At 29.1% G+C, this 20,102-nt stretch overlaps 1 protein-coding gene across 5 annotated transcripts in view; it reads left to right on the forward strand.

Moving 5' to 3' along the window:
- The window catches only part of HDAC4 (histone deacetylase 4), a 215,708-nt gene that overhangs the window by 146,671 nt on the left and 48,935 nt on the right, over positions 1–20,102 (forward strand). For 4 of the 5 annotated variants that reach the window (XM_088201151.1, XM_088201493.1, XM_088201410.1 and 1 more), the window contains exon 1: positions 5,402–5,817. The exons of the other annotated variant lie outside the window; for it this stretch is intronic. In XM_088201151.1, coding sequence (XP_088057277.1) covers positions 5,802–5,817 — 16 coding nt within the window. In that variant the 5' untranslated portion in view covers positions 5,402–5,801. Of the gene's footprint in view, positions 1–5,401; positions 5,818–20,102 lie in introns of those variants that run through there. 5 annotated transcript variants of the gene reach the window in all.

The following is a 20,102-nucleotide window of genomic DNA, read 5'->3' on the forward strand; positions in this document are numbered from 1 at the left end:
CACATTAAACTTTTTAATACATATGAGTATGTATTGTGAGTATAAATAAATACAAACGCGCCGTAAAAATAGAGTTTGCAATACAGTGCTTTCTAAGCTCATGTTCGTAAGCGGTTATTATGATAAATAAATGGCACAGTGGGATATTCGGTTCAACGCTCGACCTTGATAGTCCGTTCGCAGTTTTCTTTACTGCTTTAGATCTTTTTCTTTTTTAGTCTGGTATAATATACAAACTTCAGCGTAAATTTTTTATTATAAATATAAGTTACGTTTATCATTGTGCAGTAATATTTTTTTCTCAAAGATATGATTTTTTAAATTGTCTATACATCATATTTTTATGTTTATGTGTAACGCTCAGCTATTATATATGTTTTATTTCACTAGAATTAAATGTACTTAATTATATATCATTTATATGTTTAATTAGGCATAGATTTAATAACTATTATTACTATTTTTCCTAGTTATATACATACATATAATTATGTTTGTATAATGATTTCAAAGTATTGATTATTCATGCTTCTAGTTAAACAATTTGTATTCCAGTAACCTTAAGTTTTTTAACCTTACTTCGGGTTATACTATAGAATTTTTAAAACCAAGAGTTAACCTTTTGTATGCCACGGACGCCGTACGAAGCTCTGTCGAATCGCTACCGTATTGCCACGGCCTTCGTGCTATTACAAGACCTTAGGTACATATATAAAGCCATATGTGTAGAAACAATTAAAATTATTACCACTCTAAAACATTCATAAAATGGCTAAAATTAAATGTTAAATTTTCAACGTCGCCAGGGCTGTCATATGCAACTTGTGCCTTTATAACTTTTTAATATTATTTGTATATTACGCCAAAGTACTTTAGCACATAAGAGCTTTAGACTGCATAAACTAAGAATAGGCAATTATTTAGGTCTTCTTTTAGTGTTAGTAATCCTCATGTATAAATCGTTGATTATATAATAAAAACCTGACATTTGACTTTGTGAGTAATCAAATCTATATTACGCAAAATACTATCTTAATTATGAATGTTGCGTAAAACATCTAAGATGTGTTAATGTCTTATACTCGGAAGAGTAAGCAATTACGCACCGGGCTTAACTAAATTATAAATTATCATTGGAGCGCGAATAATTTGTAAACACGATGTGCGATATTTGTTCTCGACACAAACAATTTTTTTAAATTATTAACACTTTAAATATGATTTTGCAGTAATATAATATAATTGATCTGTTCTCTTAAAGGACATTTTAAATATCAAGTTCAACTTTTGTGGTAACTGCTTGGCTGGACTTAAACTGATGATCGAAGTAGGAAATGTCCGAAATCCTTGCTTATGTGCAAGTAATTCCAAGTCACGAACGAAGTAGTAGTATAAACGAAGTTCAATGGCAGTGTTACCGCTTATTAATATATGATTGCAAACTGCTTTTTCTGTGCTGCAAACATTGCAGTACACTCTAGTAACATTCGGAGTTTACAGTGGTTCCTTTTAGAACAAACTCTGATGCACTGTGCCTTCACTATCGAAAAAACTATTAGCATAACGTACGATTTTGACTGAAGTGTCTTCTTAGGGCGAAGAGAGTCACTCGTTTTCCATTGGGAACCCTGCATTTTCGTCTCAGGGTCATAACCATATATCCAACTTTCATCTCCAGTTATAATTTTGACCGTGAAATCCGGATTTGCATCAAGACGGTCCTTCAAGACGAAACTGACACACGAATTTCCTCCTGTTCGTCAGTCAAAAGTCTGGGATCAAATTTCGCACCCACTCGTCTCATGTACGAGATGTTAGGTTTTTCAGTAAGTTCTCTAATAGTCAATCGCTTGTTTGAACGAACCATTTTTGAAACTTTTTGCACGTTTTCGTCTGTTTTTGAGGCCTAAGAACGTCCCGACCGTTGTTCGTCTTCAATCTTTAGAGTCGCCACATTATCGCCATACACTGGTTTTTACATTTAACGAGCTTCTTTGACTTTTTTTTGCAACTTAATGATCGAAAACCATAATACGCTACAGAGATATTACGGTTCTGGAAGCTGGCTAACAAGTCACAACTTGTTCAAATTTGACACTGACTATCTCAACGGATCTGGCTATTGAACTTATTACTTCAAATGGATCGTTAACAGTTGCTGCTATAAAAATTCATTCATCGTATTTTTTTATCACACCTCGTATATCTACTGGTAACAATGTATTTGCATATGATTTTATAATACTAAAACGCTAGTGTAAATAGAACTTTACATATACATAACAAAACGATAGTTTTGTATAAAAAAATATTAATATTATCTTGTAGCGTTTTTAATACAAAAATGTATAACTTTTATCTGGAGCTCGAAATGTAGATTTTAACTAGTAATATATGTAAAATATATGATTAATGATAAACCTGTAATTATATATATTGTTACGTAAAATTATGTAAAATTAAAAGTAAACCAATTTAACGTTAAAAAAAATATATTTGTCCTTATGGTAACATGACTATACTACTTTATAAACAAATAATATTATGCACTTTTTTGATTGAATAACCTCTTGCGTGAAAGTAAGTACACCAGACTCTTGTTCTTACCTTTCGTTTTTCTTGCAAACTTACACACAACCGTACACATTTTTATGTGTACGAACACAAACGCTAATGTAGTTATATATATAGTTTATATATGTGTATGTGTGTTTAATACGTATTAAAGCCATAAACGTCTGCGACTGACAAAGCTATTCAGCGCCAGTCTATATATAGCGCAAGCTGTTTGTTTAGAATCGGTTGTCACGCAAGATAGTGCCATATGTGCACGTCATCGTTTTATATATAGTACTTTTTACAATAAAAATCCGGAAAGTATAAACTTTTGATTAAATATTAAATAAATATACAATACTAAGGTGTCGAGCGTGTATGCCTGCAAGTCGATTAGCGGTGATAATATGGCAGTACAAGAGTTAAAAATATATTTACGATAACGTAATTTGTTGTGTGAGAAATGTATTCACGTGATAAAAAAACTGTTACACAGACTATCCCGACGTAATGATGAATGTCAATTATCAATACTTTCTGATTTTAATGTCGTTGATTAGATTCTGACAATGTTTTGGATTATATGTTACAGTTAATAGATATTGTTCGTCAGCATTCCGAAAAATAACTTTAAATCATACGGTCAATCGTCTGACCGATAAATACCGATTTTCATCGAGTACCCGCGAATATATAACAATATTTTATTTAAAATATAATATTAACCCTTTGTTTCATGGTGTTGCAAATTTATGTTGATATTTCTATCGAGTTCATAAATTCCTTATTTTTAAAATGTTGCATATTTGCACTGAAATAGTAGTAATAATAATTTGATTTTCAAAATATATTTTTTCTTAATATATAAAGTAATACTTAACCTTTAATATTTTTTTCGACGATAAAAAAAGGGTCGAGTACTTAACTATAAGCTTAGTTTATAATTATGTAAATGTACTTCCATATGACTTATATTAATAATTTTCTAATAAATAATAATTCTTTTCATACAAATTAATTTGTATCTAAAGAGAGCGTTTTAATGTCAATATTTTAGCACATTAATATATTTTTTAAAAAGATGTTTATTGTATATCTGAAATTATTTTCTGATAGAAACTTTACAAATAGAACATCCCGCATAAATATTGTGAAATCTTGTATAATAAAAATGTCAATCAAAAGTCACGATATTATTATATGATATATTCACACAAGGATTGCTTTATCTTTATGCAAGTGAAATTTATTATGTTCATTCAAAACGTTTACTTATATTTTCTTAAATATTTCTATAAATATTGATACTTATTATATTTCCAGATTTAATGATTAAAAAATCGAACTTTTGCTATCAAATATAAGTTTAATAAATTAAAACCGATTTTATCATCTGGTCCAGACTTCATATCTAATAATTATAAAAAGTGTATTAAAAGTCTTCTTAAAACTGTAATATTAATTTAAAAACACTGTCAAAACTGCTTTTCAATCACTCTAAACATTTTCTTGTTGATCATTAACTTATGTGTTTTACAGATAATTGATTCAGAAAACACGAAATAATATCTCTCGAATTTAATACTCAAATAAATGTATTTATATTTTAAGTTTTTGCTAAAAAAACATCCAATCTTCATAAACAAATTTCTTATATAACTATTTAGAGAATCAATGAATATTTTTTGGTAATAATTCGCAATAAAATTACTGCAGTGTTTTTTTTTATAATTTATTAATTATATAGGTTAACAATTTATATATATTAAAAATCATATGAATTATTAATGCTTATTTTTATTAATAAATCGTTGTTACATAAGCTAAAAACTAGACACTGGTAAATCTCATTTAAATCCTAGTAAAGCTATTTACTTGATGATAATTTAGATTTTACTTGTAACGTGGTCACTATTTCTAAATAAGCATAAAAAAATCTGGAATTTGTAAAGCAGTGCGATACATCTTATTTATCTTGTTTATACGGCACACTGGTTTTTAGCATACTAAATGTAGCTAAGTAATTTAAAATTCTAGCATTATATGAAATATTCATTAATTAAAACAAATTAAAAAAGATATGGATAATTTTATTTTGTCTTGGAAACACTCGGATAAGACTCACTGATTTCCTTTATAAATGTTAAAAAATATATCACGCATTGTAATTAGGGATTGCAATAAAACCGGTATTACCGAGAGAAAAACAGTCAATACCGGTATTGCCATCCTTATTTTAATTAATGGACCACTCGCGTGATTTACAGTGTTTATTGATTAACAAACATGAGCATTATTATACGGCAGAAACTATTGTTTCGATATAATAAATATTTTTATACGCAATACCTGCTTTTGGTTTCACTTCGCCAGCCATCCTTATCATAAAAAAGGGCCAGCAGCCTCTGTTACATAATATATTTAATTTTCGGTACTAATGGAATTTTATTTTGTAATACCGATAGTCTCGATGGTAAATGTTTGTACTTATACCGGTATAACCGGTACTGAAATCCATAATTATAACACGCTCGTGCGTTACGATTTTTAACAATGTAACTACTAAATAAGTATTTTGATATATTTTATTTTTAACTGTCAATCGTTCAGTTATCGGCCCGATAGCCCGTCATATTGTGAACGAACGGTAGAGTTTTTCGAATGAGCGATTATATTCGTTATCAAATTTATTCACACGCCTCTCTTCTAACGTCCGCATTCTATTCGCTTCGGCACGGTGTAAAAAATAATTTTGCAATTATCGCACCGTCCGGTTTGTAGCCCCTGCTCTACGACAGATACTGGATAGCGCGTCGACAAGTGGTCGAGCAGTCGGCAGTACACCAGAGCCGTTCGGTCGGTCGTGCCGTATGGCCGCGCGCGTCTTTCGCTCGCCCGCATCTTTGTGTGTGTGAATGCGCTCGTGCAACGCCGACGGGCTGCGCTATCCGTGGGGCGCCAGAAACACTAAAAACGACGAACCCGTTCGTTTTTTCACTTGTGATATCCCTACGGCTGAAGTGTGTGTGCCTCTCTGTGTGTGAGTGTGTTGCGGCGCAAACCGACCGTGCCGCATTCCTGAGGTCCTCGATAACCGATTCCCACGACGCCCGAGGAGGTCCCGAAAATCTGCGCGCAACGACAGTTCAACAAACCCGAAAGTGCGTGTGCAGCGTGTCGATTCAAAACATAAATAATGTACGATCAGTGATATGAGGTCGTGATCGGTGGAACAGGAGGAAACTATGTACATGAAACTGGGTGAGTGTCCGTTTCGTTTGTTATCGCTGGTTTGTTAGAACAAGTCGGAAAATTTACTCGTTATCTTCTCGGCAAGAGAGTGTGTGTGAGAGAGAGAACCCGTTCAAAGAGCGGCGAGCGCGTAACGCATTATGTAAACATGAGTACGATTTGTGTAAATCGGACGAATGTGTTGAGAAGCGTCGATTATGCGCTTTGAGGACGTGCGTAGATGGGAAGATAAGAGGCCGTTGACGTTGGAACGGCTGAGTCGCAATGTCAAGCGGTCGAGGATAAGCATAGAACTTATACACACAAACTTTTCTCTTAATATAATGTTTTTCATCCTTTCCTATGAAGCGTCCAGAATATTAAGGACGAACTCAACATTTTTGTCTCTATTTAAAACTTGTATGGTAATTAGGCCCATAACTTTGCAGTTTTGCATAATCTTCTAACAGTTATTAGTTAAGTTCACCTTTAATATTTGTAGTTATTAGTCAAAATGGTCTATTATTGTCACTTTGCTACCATATTTTTTATCATCATCATTGAAAGTAACTCTAAATGTAAGATATGAAAGTGTCAATAAAGAACCAGAAGCTACCAGAGCTACTCAAAGACGTCTATTATAGTTATATTCAGAGTTCTCAATTATTCGTAGTTTTAACTATTCGAATAATTATTAAAAAATCGATGAAGTATTCGTATATTCGAATATATTCGTAACTTTTTTCTCGATTTTTACCGATATTAATTTATTTACCCAATTAGTGCAAAAATGAATCAATTGCCTATATATAAGTATTTAATTAAAAAATAATTAATGGTTAAAAATAATTATTTTAATTAATTATTAATTACTCTCATAATTTTATAAAATATGCATAACACAATGCTGTGCAAATTGTTTATCAGTGAGGGCGTCAAAAGGAAAATGTTTAATTTATTATTATTATTTTCTCATTTAAACTTTTTCATATCACCAGAATTAAATTTTATGGAACATTTTAAATAAATAAATACAAAAACGTAGCACAAACTTCACATTTAAAAAATTGCGACGCACATCTGTTTTTGAGATAATCATTAAACCGTAATAAAGGGTGGGCTTTTTCAACATTTTGTTGCATTTAATAACAGATTTCTGCGAATTTCGGTCATAGTAGATACGGCCGTTTTTCAAAAGCGTAAAAGCATTTTTGTTGTTGAGAAAAAGCGTCTCATAGTCGTATTTCGTACCAAAAAAAAACGCATAATGAACCATGGATTTTGGAGCGGAACTATTTTGAGAATATGTGTTGTTCGATGCTTTCATTCTAAGATCAGGCAAATAAATCACATAATCGAATATTTAATTGAGAATCTTAGTTATATTATTTGTTATCCATGATAATATGTATCTATTCTCCATAAATTGACTTATTTGGACAATTTAAAAGCAACAGTGTTCATTTGTATATTTCTAAAGTAACTTATTTTTTTTGCAAAATACTTATATCAAACGCTGCATCTTTAAAATAAAACTTGTTTTACTTATTTCATATTCAATTAAAAATGTACTTACAACAGTATAGATATAGTAACGGAATTTAAGAAAAATATGTTTATTATCTTTATAATGCTTCAAAAAATAATAATATTTGTGCCAAATAAAGTAAAAGTCGATTCAAGAGATAAAAAGCACGTTTGTTTTGTTGAATTGAAAAATTAATGAACGAAAAAGTTTTTAACGGGTTAATTTCTTAAATTTTCTAAATCCAAGTAAATTACCTTAGCACAAATCAAGGAAGTTGGGTCAACTTGTCGTTGATATTTATCTTTATATAAGTCAAAGTCAGTTTTTATGTTAAATATGCAACAATATTTGATTTATATGGTGTCTTCAAAGATCGGATTGAACTCTGAATTTCGGATGTCGTAGCTGGAGCAGGGTTTACATGAAGAGAGAAGCGACTGCTTCGATAGTTAGCTTAGCTTCATAAGTAAAGCTACGCTAAATATCAAAGCAGCGGCTTCTCTCTACATGTAAACCCTGGTCCAGTTACTACATCTGAAATCCAGAGTATGCCTCAGTGTTGGGGATATCAAATAGAATTTCTCGATGGAATGCTAACGAAAAATAAGTTCAAATAGAACTGTACGCGCTTATAAAGTTTAGTCTGACTAATGTGAAGTCCATGCTTGCTTGAGTGTTATTGTTTATTTTATATACTATTTTTAGTTGGGGTTCAAACAATTAAAGATTTAGCAACCTCGCACTTATCGTTTCGCATTCAACTAGTTTTTTAATTTATTATAATACATTAACAGTTGTATTAATAAAGACCGTAAATTTATGTATCTTAGCTAATTAAAATTTATTCTCGTCACGTTCGATATGCACTTGTCATCGTAAAAAAGGCACTCGGTGCGACATTTTTTTATTGCGCTTTTAACGCGTAAATGCAACAATTTTTTTCTCATTATTCATCCGTACATTTAAATAAATGCTTAAAAACAGTAATTTAAATAACAAAAATCCAGTAATTAATCAGAATTATAATCTTAATTTTCTTTTACATATCCTTAATTTTTTTAAAAAGCTGTTTTTTGTTAAAAAGTATATCAACTATTTTTTTCAAGCTATTTATGGTGTTCCACGTGTTTAAATATTTGTATATGCGGAGGTTAAGACTATTTGTGATTGGTAAATAGTTTTTTTTTTATAAAATACTTTGTAGATACATGAAATATGTTTCGAAACTAATTGACTGAATTATAATTTTAAAAATATTTTTAATAGACAAATATATTTTTTAAAATGTTTATTATTTATAAAAACTGTATTACATGTTACCATTTTTTAATTAATTCGTGAAATTGTTAATATATAAAATGACATTTTAATCGTTTCTGTGTATTTAATGTATCAGTATGAAAAAAAACAAGATTTTTCTAATCGCCATTTTCTACGTAAACGTTGTAAAGATACGTTGTTTACGTACGCGCGTCAGTAAACACGATATCTGCGGGTGAATTTTGTCAACAAATTAACGAAACATTTATGTACATACATAAATGGAAACTGAACAAATTGGAACAATTAATTGCCGAAACGAGCCCGGAGGTTAAGACGTTGACGCGTGACGCTATTTGCAATTTTCTCCAGTCCATTTCCTAACAGACGCGCTTAGAATAATTTTTTGGTAAATAATTAGACCTCTGTAGCTTCAATGCTGCCAAAAATGACACGTGTTCTCGTTTCGAAACTTGTTTGTCGCACACTAATGAAAGTGGGACTATTTGCACATGGCTTTTTTATTCTATTAACGCCTTAAAGTTATTATGAACATTATAAAAAATGTGCTATAAAATAAAACTATATTTTTAAACGCCACAAACACTTTAGCAAACGTGGGCGTATTTGTTTTGAACGTGTTGTGCGCAACAGGCTACGCGTAATAGAGGAGAGTCGTACAATTCGAAGCGCTCGATGCAATAATAATTAGAGATATGTGCATTAAAATAAATACTCTGTTCCATGAAACAATGTGTTTGTGCATTAATGTTTGTAATAATAATATAGGGATTTTTTCTTCGAAAAATGACTCGTTGCAGACTATTCGTTTTATAGAACCAATATTTTATATATTGCTCATTTAAATAAATTGTCCTTATAACTTACTAATTAATTAATTATCAAATGTTGTCGACATTAACTATATAACTAATTTTCATCTGCCAAGCATCATGTGTGTTATATGTGCTTCGCTAGTGACATTGACATATACTACTTAAAGAGTCAGTAAAGTTAGAAAAATAGACGCTTATGTCTTGAGCGTCTGTTATTGTATTTTTTTATTTTTTACCTAAGAGAAACTATTTCGTTTTACTTTGAAAAACTTTTTTTTTTTACTTAAATAGCTATATTGCAACGCTTTATAAGGTTGAATACATCTAAAAAAACTGCTTTTGATGTAGCAGTAATGTTTTCATTTAAATTATACAATTATTTTATAATTATTTAACAGTTTCCACTTAAAAAAGTCTTGTAATGTTGAGTTTAGTAAAAAGAAAGGTAAAATTTCTAGTGAAAATCTTACTTATTAAATGTACATGTGAACTATGCTTCTGAGCTTCTGAGCTTATATTATTAGCATTATCCTTAACCTTTCTTATCGCAGCTTATTTTCCATAATTAATTGAAAAAAAACATTAGTTTATATTTTATGTTTTATCTCAACTGATATTCAGTTACAAATATTTTTATACTGTCATCTCTATAATGTTTGTTATATGTTATAACATAAGTACGGAATAGCGTAGTCCATAATATCTCAGACTAGTAAATCTGAGGTTGCGGGTTCGAGACCCGGCAGCGGCACTCGAATTTTTATTTATTAAAATGCGCTTTTATTAAAAAAAAACCCCGACCCCAGCTGCAGTGACATTTACTTATTATAAATTGCTTAGCATATAATATTTTATAATTATTAATATAGATGTCACCGATTCACAGACTGGTGGTTAATACTTACTTGTAAGTATTCATTATGTCTGATTGACTTACTCAGTAACGCATTGTAATGCCTGTCAAGTTACAACAGAAGATTTAATAAAAATAAAATAAAATCTCTTGAATCGAAAAAATTATTTCATCGACTTATTTGCCAAAAATTTGCTTATTTTTAAATCATATGTTTATCTGTTATTCCATTATTTTATATATCATATATAAAAATGTTATTGATTAAGATAAACGTGCTGTATCTGACATTATATCTTGAATCGGAGAAAATATTTATTATTAGTTTACAACGGTAATAATCTGGACCAACTAAGTAAGTTATCAAAATTCTATATATTAAACTAGATATTATTATGCATATTTTAATTTATAATTATTGTATGTCACTTAGCAGGTAATTTTGATTAAAAGCGCATTTTAACTAAATAAATTTTCAAGTCCACTGCTGTGGCTCGAACCCGTAACCTCTGGAATACCAGTCTAGATCTTACGGACCATGGTATTCAGACATTACAAGTACTGCTTGTTCTTAAATTTATTGTCTTTTAACTTACGTATTTAATAAATATAAATAAAATTATAATTACATAGTATGAACTTATCTACATAATAACACATTTTAAAAAAAGGTTAATTTATTTAAATATTTGTGACAAAGTCCTGTGAAAATTTATATTGACTAAGTACTCCATTAACAAGTTTTAAATGTGATATATAAATTATAATGTACTTTAATTATAATTTATTTATTATTATGATACAAAAAGTTATCGTCTTACTTTAAACCATTTAGCGTCTCAAGGAACGATTTTTATAATTTTTTTCTGAATTTATAGTTGATTTATTTATGTATGTTAAAAAAAATTATATAATGCACAATTTTTCACTAATGTTTTTTTAGCCATATATATATTGTACTTACAAAAAAAATGATATATTAAATCAAGACCTTAGAGACATATTTTACCTTGAGCTGATTCCTTATTTTACATATTTTACGTAGCTTACATATTTTACAGCATGAAAATTGCTTTTTGTTATCACATTGTGTTGAAGCATACTGTTTATTTAGCGATTAAATTAAGGTTTAGGCTAGATATTTATTAAACTGTATTCACATTGTTTAAACCATCAACATATATGATTGTTTATCATTTTACGATCTTAGCTCACTTCCAATTGTATCAATGATATTAAATAAACGCGACACGCGCTACGCTTTCAATAGCTAATTAAGCGTCGACGCTTCTACTGCCCTGTTTATAGTATAATTTATGTACTTATATACAAGTTTGTATGTGTGTTTTCTATTCTTTTCATCAATTATTATATATCGTGCATGTATATTCAACGTGACACAATAATAAAACGATCGATTACCGAGCAAAAATAGCAACATGAGTCATCAAATCGTTATCGTGTTTTTTAATAAGGATTAAAGACCGTATATTTATTTGAATAATGATTATAATATATTTTTATAACATGTTAGGTTTATAAATATATAACAATTCATGCATAACTAATAAATAGCGATATGAATATTATTATAACGAGATTGATATTGCGATTAAGTTTTAAGCGTTTCCTTGAAGTGGATTCGCTATATAATATCATATTAAAGATCGTGGAAAAATTATGTATAATAAAATTATAATACTTAAAGTTACCGTTGATAGTATTTAAATACATTTAGTAAATATGCGTGTTTTAACAGCCATGTATGCATATATTAATTAGGTATGTAAAAATTCTATATAAATATTCATAACCAAAATTTTATTTAAAATTTACGAAGATATTTTCTGATTGCAACGATAACATTCAGCTACTATTAAATTAATTTGCAAATTTGAACAAGATTTAATTTAAAAAAAAGCCATAAGACCAATAAAACATAGTGTAAAAAGCAACGGGAAACCACATCTTAATTTGTTAATTCAATAAACTTAAAAATACTAATTATTTATAAATATTAAAAATTCAACTTGTTTATCGGTCAAATATATCATAAGCTATTTTTAGTTAAGATACTAATTCATCATTTAAATACTTTAACAATCATGTTGTAAAGGTATTTAAATATTAAAAAATACTTGGTTCCAATTCTGTTCAAATAATGTTTTTATATTAAACTGCCCTTTAATCACACATTTCCTCTTGTATTGTCGTTTACTTGTTGGGGTGGTCACGCGTAAAGCAACCCCATACACGTTACATATAAACCGGTTTATATTTATAATAATAACACGGTTATTTCGGACTTTCCATTGGTAGTCAAAAAATAATTCATTCGCAAAAATAATAATAATTATTATTTTCGGGCGAAAATTCTCGATTAACGTAAGACACTTTGGTGCAGTTAAGTACGTATTAAAATCGGTCAAAGTTAAGATAAGGAAAATGTAAAAAGCAGTTAAGTATCGTTGATTATATACACCCAGTATATGTTGTTGTTGATGCTGAATAAAATGAAACGTGTTGCCTTTTACGTAATGTTTTTACATTTTCCGTAAACAAGCAATTAAGATCGAAAACGATGAACTTTTAACGTGATTTTTTTAACTTGATCACATTCGGTTAATGCTATTTTTGTGTTAAATTACACGTGCGTGTTACGTATATATGTATATTAGATATGATAATTAACGGCCTTTATACTATAATACACACTGGGTTATTGTGCTGTAAAAAAATTATATAGTAAATAGATTCATACGCATTAAAATAAATCGGTTTGACAATACACAAAAAAAAATTCACGTGAATCACATTTTACATTAAATAAGTTTTGAACATGATATTTTTTATGATATCCTAGAACATTGAATTTATTTCTTTAAATATTACAATTTACATGCATTTATAGGTGAATACATTTAAATTGATATTGGATATAAAAAATTGTAGTTAATGGCAATATAATATTTATTAAATTTATAATATACCCCTTCATTATGTCTTCAAGCCAGTGGAATCTAGTAAGAGTTTTATTACATATTATTTACATATGTTGCGACAGACGATTTTTTCTCCGAGCGGTAGTGGAGAAGCTGGCGAAGGGATGATGTCAGTGGACGATCCTCAGAGTTCTCATTGGTGTGGTAGCGACAGTATATTCTCCAAGTGGCGATGGAGAAGCTGGCGGTGGGATGTGTGAATCCATGATCGTATGTTGTCCGCAGGCGGCGGGCGTCTGCTGGTCTCTTTAAGTGTCTGTATCAGTCTTCGAGTGACTGCAGGTGACTGCCTTCTCCTCATCGGAGTCCAGGCTTCAGTATCCATGGCTGCAAAGCTTGCTGATCAATCGCAATTATGCAGCGATCATCCAGCCAATCACTGCAGTCGCTTCGTAGAACGGCGAAATAGGTATACGCCTTTAAAAAGCGACGTGAATCTTGTGAATCAAAGAAATATTCTCTCAATGACATAGAATATTTACAGTAAGAATAAAACTCGTGTTATTTATATGGTCGTAATTTATTGTTTTCTTGATAATGGATGATCATTTTGGCCATAGTAAATTAACGCAAGTTTTGAGACAAAGACCCCATTAAACCTAATCATCTGAGTGTGGTCGCTACAATACGTATTTAAGAATTTATAAAACGAGCTTCTTGATTCCAAAGTAATAATAGTCTCGCTTCTGCTCCCTTTTTGCCACCCAATGAATACTTAAAATCTTTTAGTAACCATTTTTCAAAGTACAATTTACCAGTGACAGCGACAGTATTATCATTGCCATATATAATAATAAGTTCGAGAGAAATTTGAGAATTTTCTTCTTTCATAAAATAAAAACGGATCATTGAACGATAAGGAATTGCTTAAGGAAAAACACAGCATTAATGATACTTAGACCTGATAAATCTAATACGTCACATGATTAAAAATCCCTTAAAATATAAATATATTTATATATATTATTTCGGTAAAATTTTGTATCAGCAAAAGATTATCCGCCAATTTTTTTCTTTATTAAGTTATCACTATAATCAAATTTAGAACAGGATAATTGAATATATTATATTTATGGATAAAAATAACTATAAATTTTTATATGCCTTTTCAACCGGACTTGATAAACCAGTGCAAACTGATTTTAGATAATAAAACGTCAAAATTTATGACTATATTTTCAAGTAGGTATTTTGTCATCAGTATTTTTAACGAAAAAAATACTACCTATAATTTTAGTTGAAAAAGTATTCTTTTTGCGGCCAATCTAAAGCAGTCATAAAAAGTATATAGTCCGAGCAATTCGAGTGTAAAACCGCATTTTTGTTTATAGGATATGGTTTACCTCTTTACATTTGATAAGTGCTTTCTGAGAATTGGAATTCACGTTCTCAATCCGATTTTCCTGTTTTTTTACATCGCTTAAAAATTGTTGGAATTCCAAAAACGTAATATATATTTTTTAGTTGCTCACATTATAAACGAAACGCTTTGGATGAATAGATAATTTTTTATAAATGTGACCTTCGTTGTTAAATTTGGTTTGCTATTGTCTGCCGTATTTATGTCGCGTTTTTAATAAAAAAAGCTTAATAGTCTTTTAAGACGTGCAAAAAAATATTTTGTTTAAAAATAAATATAAAATGACTCATACCTGGACCGCAGGGTCATTATTCGAGTATATTTATGCGTATCAAGACTACAGGAAAAGCAATATCAATATCAATAGCGGTAATAAGACATGCCTAAAATTTTTGCCTAGAGTTTTTGGGTCACATGAATGCGAATTTGCAGACTAGTTGCAGGAAAAGCTGATAACAGTTTATTTTATTAAGCATTTATAAAATATCACATATATTTATGAAAATGTAGCCGCCGTTATCAGATGCTAGAGTAGAAAGTAGGAAATAAATATTTCTCGTGCTCTTCTGAGTATCGGTAGCGTCTTCCATTCTCTGCCTCTCTGTTACCAAATGTCACATATTTTATATTGCTGATTTGAGACAGCGTATCGCAGATGAGAATATTGGTGGGCCAATTGTATCGCTTTTTAGATACACCCACAAATTATGTTCACGATTTAAAAGCGAAACTGCAGGGTAGTTACTTTCGGCGATCGTTAAGAAGAGGTTAAAATAACAATAGTATTTTTTCACACGATATGACGCACTGTCTATCCAAGCATGCATTTTATACAAAAGGGTGGTTTTACCGTTACTTATGTGTGATTATAAGTAATAAATGTTTCGAGATGGATGTGCTAATAAGTGGTTTGTGACATAATAATATAATAATATTCATTTTTATTAACAATTATTTCTTCCTGATTTTATTTTTGCATAGAATAACATTAACAGTAATTTTGCAAGTGGTTGGAACCCTGAAAAAGTATTAAAAATAATTTTGAATTATGCAATATATATCATGTATCATAATATAAAGTATGACATCAATGAGTCAAATTTTTTATAAGCAAAATAAAAAATCTGAAATATATATATTGTACATATTTTGTATTAAGTTACGATAGGGATGAAGTAGTTATATGTCGGTTAGATACCATGATATAATAGTATTAGATAACATTTAATAAACCATTATACTGTTTTGTCAACAGCAGCGCTTAAATGTATTATATTGATGTTCATTAGACAAACGCTTTATTTTAGATTTAAACCAACACAGGACAAGCACTATAATGGCGACTAATTGATTAGGAATATAGATTATTATTGCAATAATCTCGTGTAGCAAAACGTGATTGTGTTTGTGCAAAGATACTAATAGATACATCGAATTTACATGATCATTTTTTTTTAAGAAAAATAAACTACCAAGCGAAACGGTGAACTGAACAAACAAGAGCTGCTTTCGCAAATGGAAACAGTTAAAATTGCAATGCAAATTAGCAGTCTGGGAAACATGACGAGACGAATGCATTTGCATATAATCGCCGCAAACAGCGGCTGTTTCCATAACGCTGCACTTAATTAATTAATAAAGTGATTGGATTGAGCTAACGATGCCTGTAAATAACTGTGTTATAACCCGAATCGTTACTAAATAGGACTTAGATAACTGACAAACGTTGCTCAAGGGTATTTAGACATTTGTTAATTAACATTGATTCAAATTTTAACAAAAACTATTTCTAAAAATATGCGGCTTTGAGGTGGCGTACGACGCAAAGATACTTTGGCACATACGCGGTTAAATGTCTGAAAAAGAAACTGTATTTCTGCCTCAGACTTCCTAGTTATAACATAAAAATTACGTTTTGTGCGTTATAGATGCAACTAAATTAGTATAGTATTTTTTTAAACTGTAGATTTTTATTAATCAATTATGACCCACATTATTTTTTTTTAATAATGTTAAAAATATAAGTCAACCCATAATTTATGGTGATGAATTTTCAATACATTCGAGTCAACATTTTCACGAAATTTTTGTTTTTTTCGTTTCGATCAACATTTATTCCCTTACAAAATAAAATCAATTCAGACTTATCAGCTTAATAAGTAACTCGCTGAAATCATGTTAAAGAATTCATACATAGAGATGGATTTTATTATTCGTGTACTCTTTGTAATGGTATCAACACATTACGCTCCGTTCACGCGTTTTCGCGTGATAGCAAATTTTGTGATTAGTCCGTTTACTCATTTTCGATGTGAACAAATAATGTAATTTAAGATTGTAAATCTCAATTAAGACAATAACTTTTATCTATAAATGGCAAAATCTTTATTTATTATTTTATATAAAATTTCTTAAAAATAACAAGAAATTTTATTTTCAGCAGTCAGACAGACTACAATTTTTACAAGTGATTTTTGTAATATAAATGTTGACATTAGAGATTGATATCTGATTTTAGTTATTTTACATATTGCAACTTTAGGTATTTTATCGCATACTCTGCTCCTATAAAATTTCCGTGACTATTTGCATAAAATGTTTACTGGGAATTACACTGAGTCATTTCCTTATTGCGAAATTTTGCAGATACTTTCGGACTTGTGAGTGATTTTATAATATGGTTAAGAAATTAAATTAAATTATTTTAAGACAAACGTAACGAAACTGAGGATAAGTCGATTTTGAATGATGTAGCTGAGGTACATTTGTCGGTAATAAGTATTTGACTAAAAAATGTGAGAGCAAATGGTTTTTCAATACTAGCTTTTGCCATCAATAATAAGTATAGAATTTAAATATGAAATACAGTAGATCCCCAATAACACGGTAAATTGAGTTGTATGTATATACAAATAAAATAATAATTCTCATCATTACAATACAATACTACATACTGATTAAGCATCCATTATATTTTATAGACCTTGCTCATTACATTTTTTTTATTAAAATATAAATATTCTCTCATTAAAGCATTTAAAATCAAGGTAAAACATTTAAAATGTTTTTAAAACTTATCTTGTATCAAAAATATTAAACATTATCAGTCTTTTTATCAATTTTTTATAAATAGTTTTATTTATGTATCAACTGTTTACACGAGTATACTTTTTACTCTTTTTGGACTAGTAGCACTGGCTTTATTTATATGAAAATGATGGTTACAGATTCTAGAGATCTATATTTTTAGTTAAGTCTTATCTTTGTTAAACATATTTCTTTCTTTTTTCAATAACGAGTTTTTCACTAGAAAGTTTTTGACTTTTGTATAGAAAATGTATATAAATCGCTGAAAATGTTTCTTTTTATATAAAGTTTTCTTTCACTGATTAGTTTGTGGTGGTTGTGGATATACCTTATTTTTACGGTCAGAAAATATACCCAATTAAATGCATTGTTTTACTGTAATAATTCTGTTTATTTTATACACGTGTATTAATTGCTAATAAAACTGATGCAATAATATTGCCGATAAGATAAATATTTATTGTATTTTCAGCGACATCTGTACTTGCGCTGCAACTTTAGATTGGTTAGATTAATGTTAAAATAATGATGAACATATACATACATATATAAAAAATTAAAGGTTTTGTTTATTATTTATATATCTGATTTTATTTCGACGTATCTTATAAGTGGCACTCTTGCATCGATAGTTTTTATGCATTTTTTCTGCGATTTTATTTATTAAATTAATTATATCTGTATTCTTCCTAAATTATACACCAGCCAATATCATATCTTATAATACAAAAAATGAAATAAAACGAAAAGATAAGTGGTTTTATATATAGACAGTGACGCCGTTGAGAGCGAGTTGTTTCAATGCGATTTCGAGTGTGTTCTAAATTTGGTATGGGTCTTCTTATCTCGTCTGCGTTTCTTTTTAAAGTTTTCCTTACTTTATTTATATTTTCCATAAAAAATCTATCAAATCAACAATCATAATAACATGTGGTGTTTTTCTTCCTGTATCTAATTATATCACAATTATACAACGTGTTAACAAAACCTTATCTACAACGATTATTTATTTTTATAAAAAAAACAAAGACCCAACCGAACTCACGTGATATTTTTCTATTATTTATTCAGATGATTTGTGTTTACATTATTTTTTATGATTTTTACGCAAACTATCGTTAAGTTACATTAGCTAACTCAACACGTTTTATTACACTTTGATCCCGGTCGTTCAATATCAGCTTTTTCGTTATCAGTAGTGTATATTTATAAAACACTGATATCATAAGCTTGTTTAAAAATACGAATTATTATAATATACTGATCAGAGAATTATTTTTATATGCTGAAACCTTATCATATATGTAGTATATTTATATGAAATAGATATTTTTGATCCATCGTTTATATTTATAAACGATACAAGTTAATCTATTGATTCTATTTTTATGTGTGTATTTTTGATAATACATTAAATTATGATCTAATCGTTGATCGTATAAAATAATTTAGAGGTTATCAGTATTTTTGATTATCTGTTTATCTAAAATGATATACTATGCGTGATGGATTTTTAGATGATTGTGTATACATACTAAGTAATATATTATTGCGTTGAATTTTTATTCTTTATGTGTAATCTATGATTATTTACGTATTTGATGCAGTAAAATTGAATGCTTATAGAGCGAGAGTGTCTGATAACTTTTATCAGTTTTGTTTATGTTATAAAAGTATATTTATCACTTATTTCATCAGTTAATATAAAATAACTTATTTATTAAATTTATTATTCAGCAAATACTTTTTTTAGTCTTATGAAAAAAATCTTTATATGTTTATTAATTTTATTATAAAACAAGTATTTGCATATTGAATTAAATAGTCTATAGACATATGTATGTAAATATTCATATTAACATATTACTTCATATGTAGTATCTATATTTAGCTTAGCTCTACCATTGTATTTCATTGTAAGTTAGTTATTCAATAGCATTATTTTAATGCTATAATTAACATTATAGTGACTTAAAACGCTTTATAAATTATATTTAAGAAGAAAAATATATAAATGAAATGATACGAAATGGACCAGCTCCTCGTAGTTGACATTAAATACGCAGTTAAGAGCTTCCACTTTTTATCCAAAACACACGCACGCTGGATTTATACAATCACATGTTTGGAGTTACTGTGAAATTACATAAATATGATTTTTTTTATTTAATTTTTGCGAAATATTTATTTTTATATTTTTATCGACAAGTCACTTTATGTATCTAATGGTGCTGGTTTTGTAAAATATGCTAGCAATCATTTATAGTAACTGCTGGCAGTGAATTGCGGTTGATTTTAAATTATAGATCCCGATTCAAAAATGCTGTAATATTAATCAATAAAGGATGCGAATAACTTAGACGGCATTTACGTGTAGAAAGAAGCTCCT

Source organism: Plectrocnemia conspersa, unplaced genomic scaffold (genome assembly GCF_051122295.1).
Source record: "Plectrocnemia conspersa isolate PC_06_02 unplaced genomic scaffold, ASM5112229v1 ptg000001l, whole genome shotgun sequence".
Taxonomy (NCBI): domain Eukaryota; kingdom Metazoa; phylum Arthropoda; class Insecta; order Trichoptera; family Polycentropodidae; genus Plectrocnemia; species Plectrocnemia conspersa.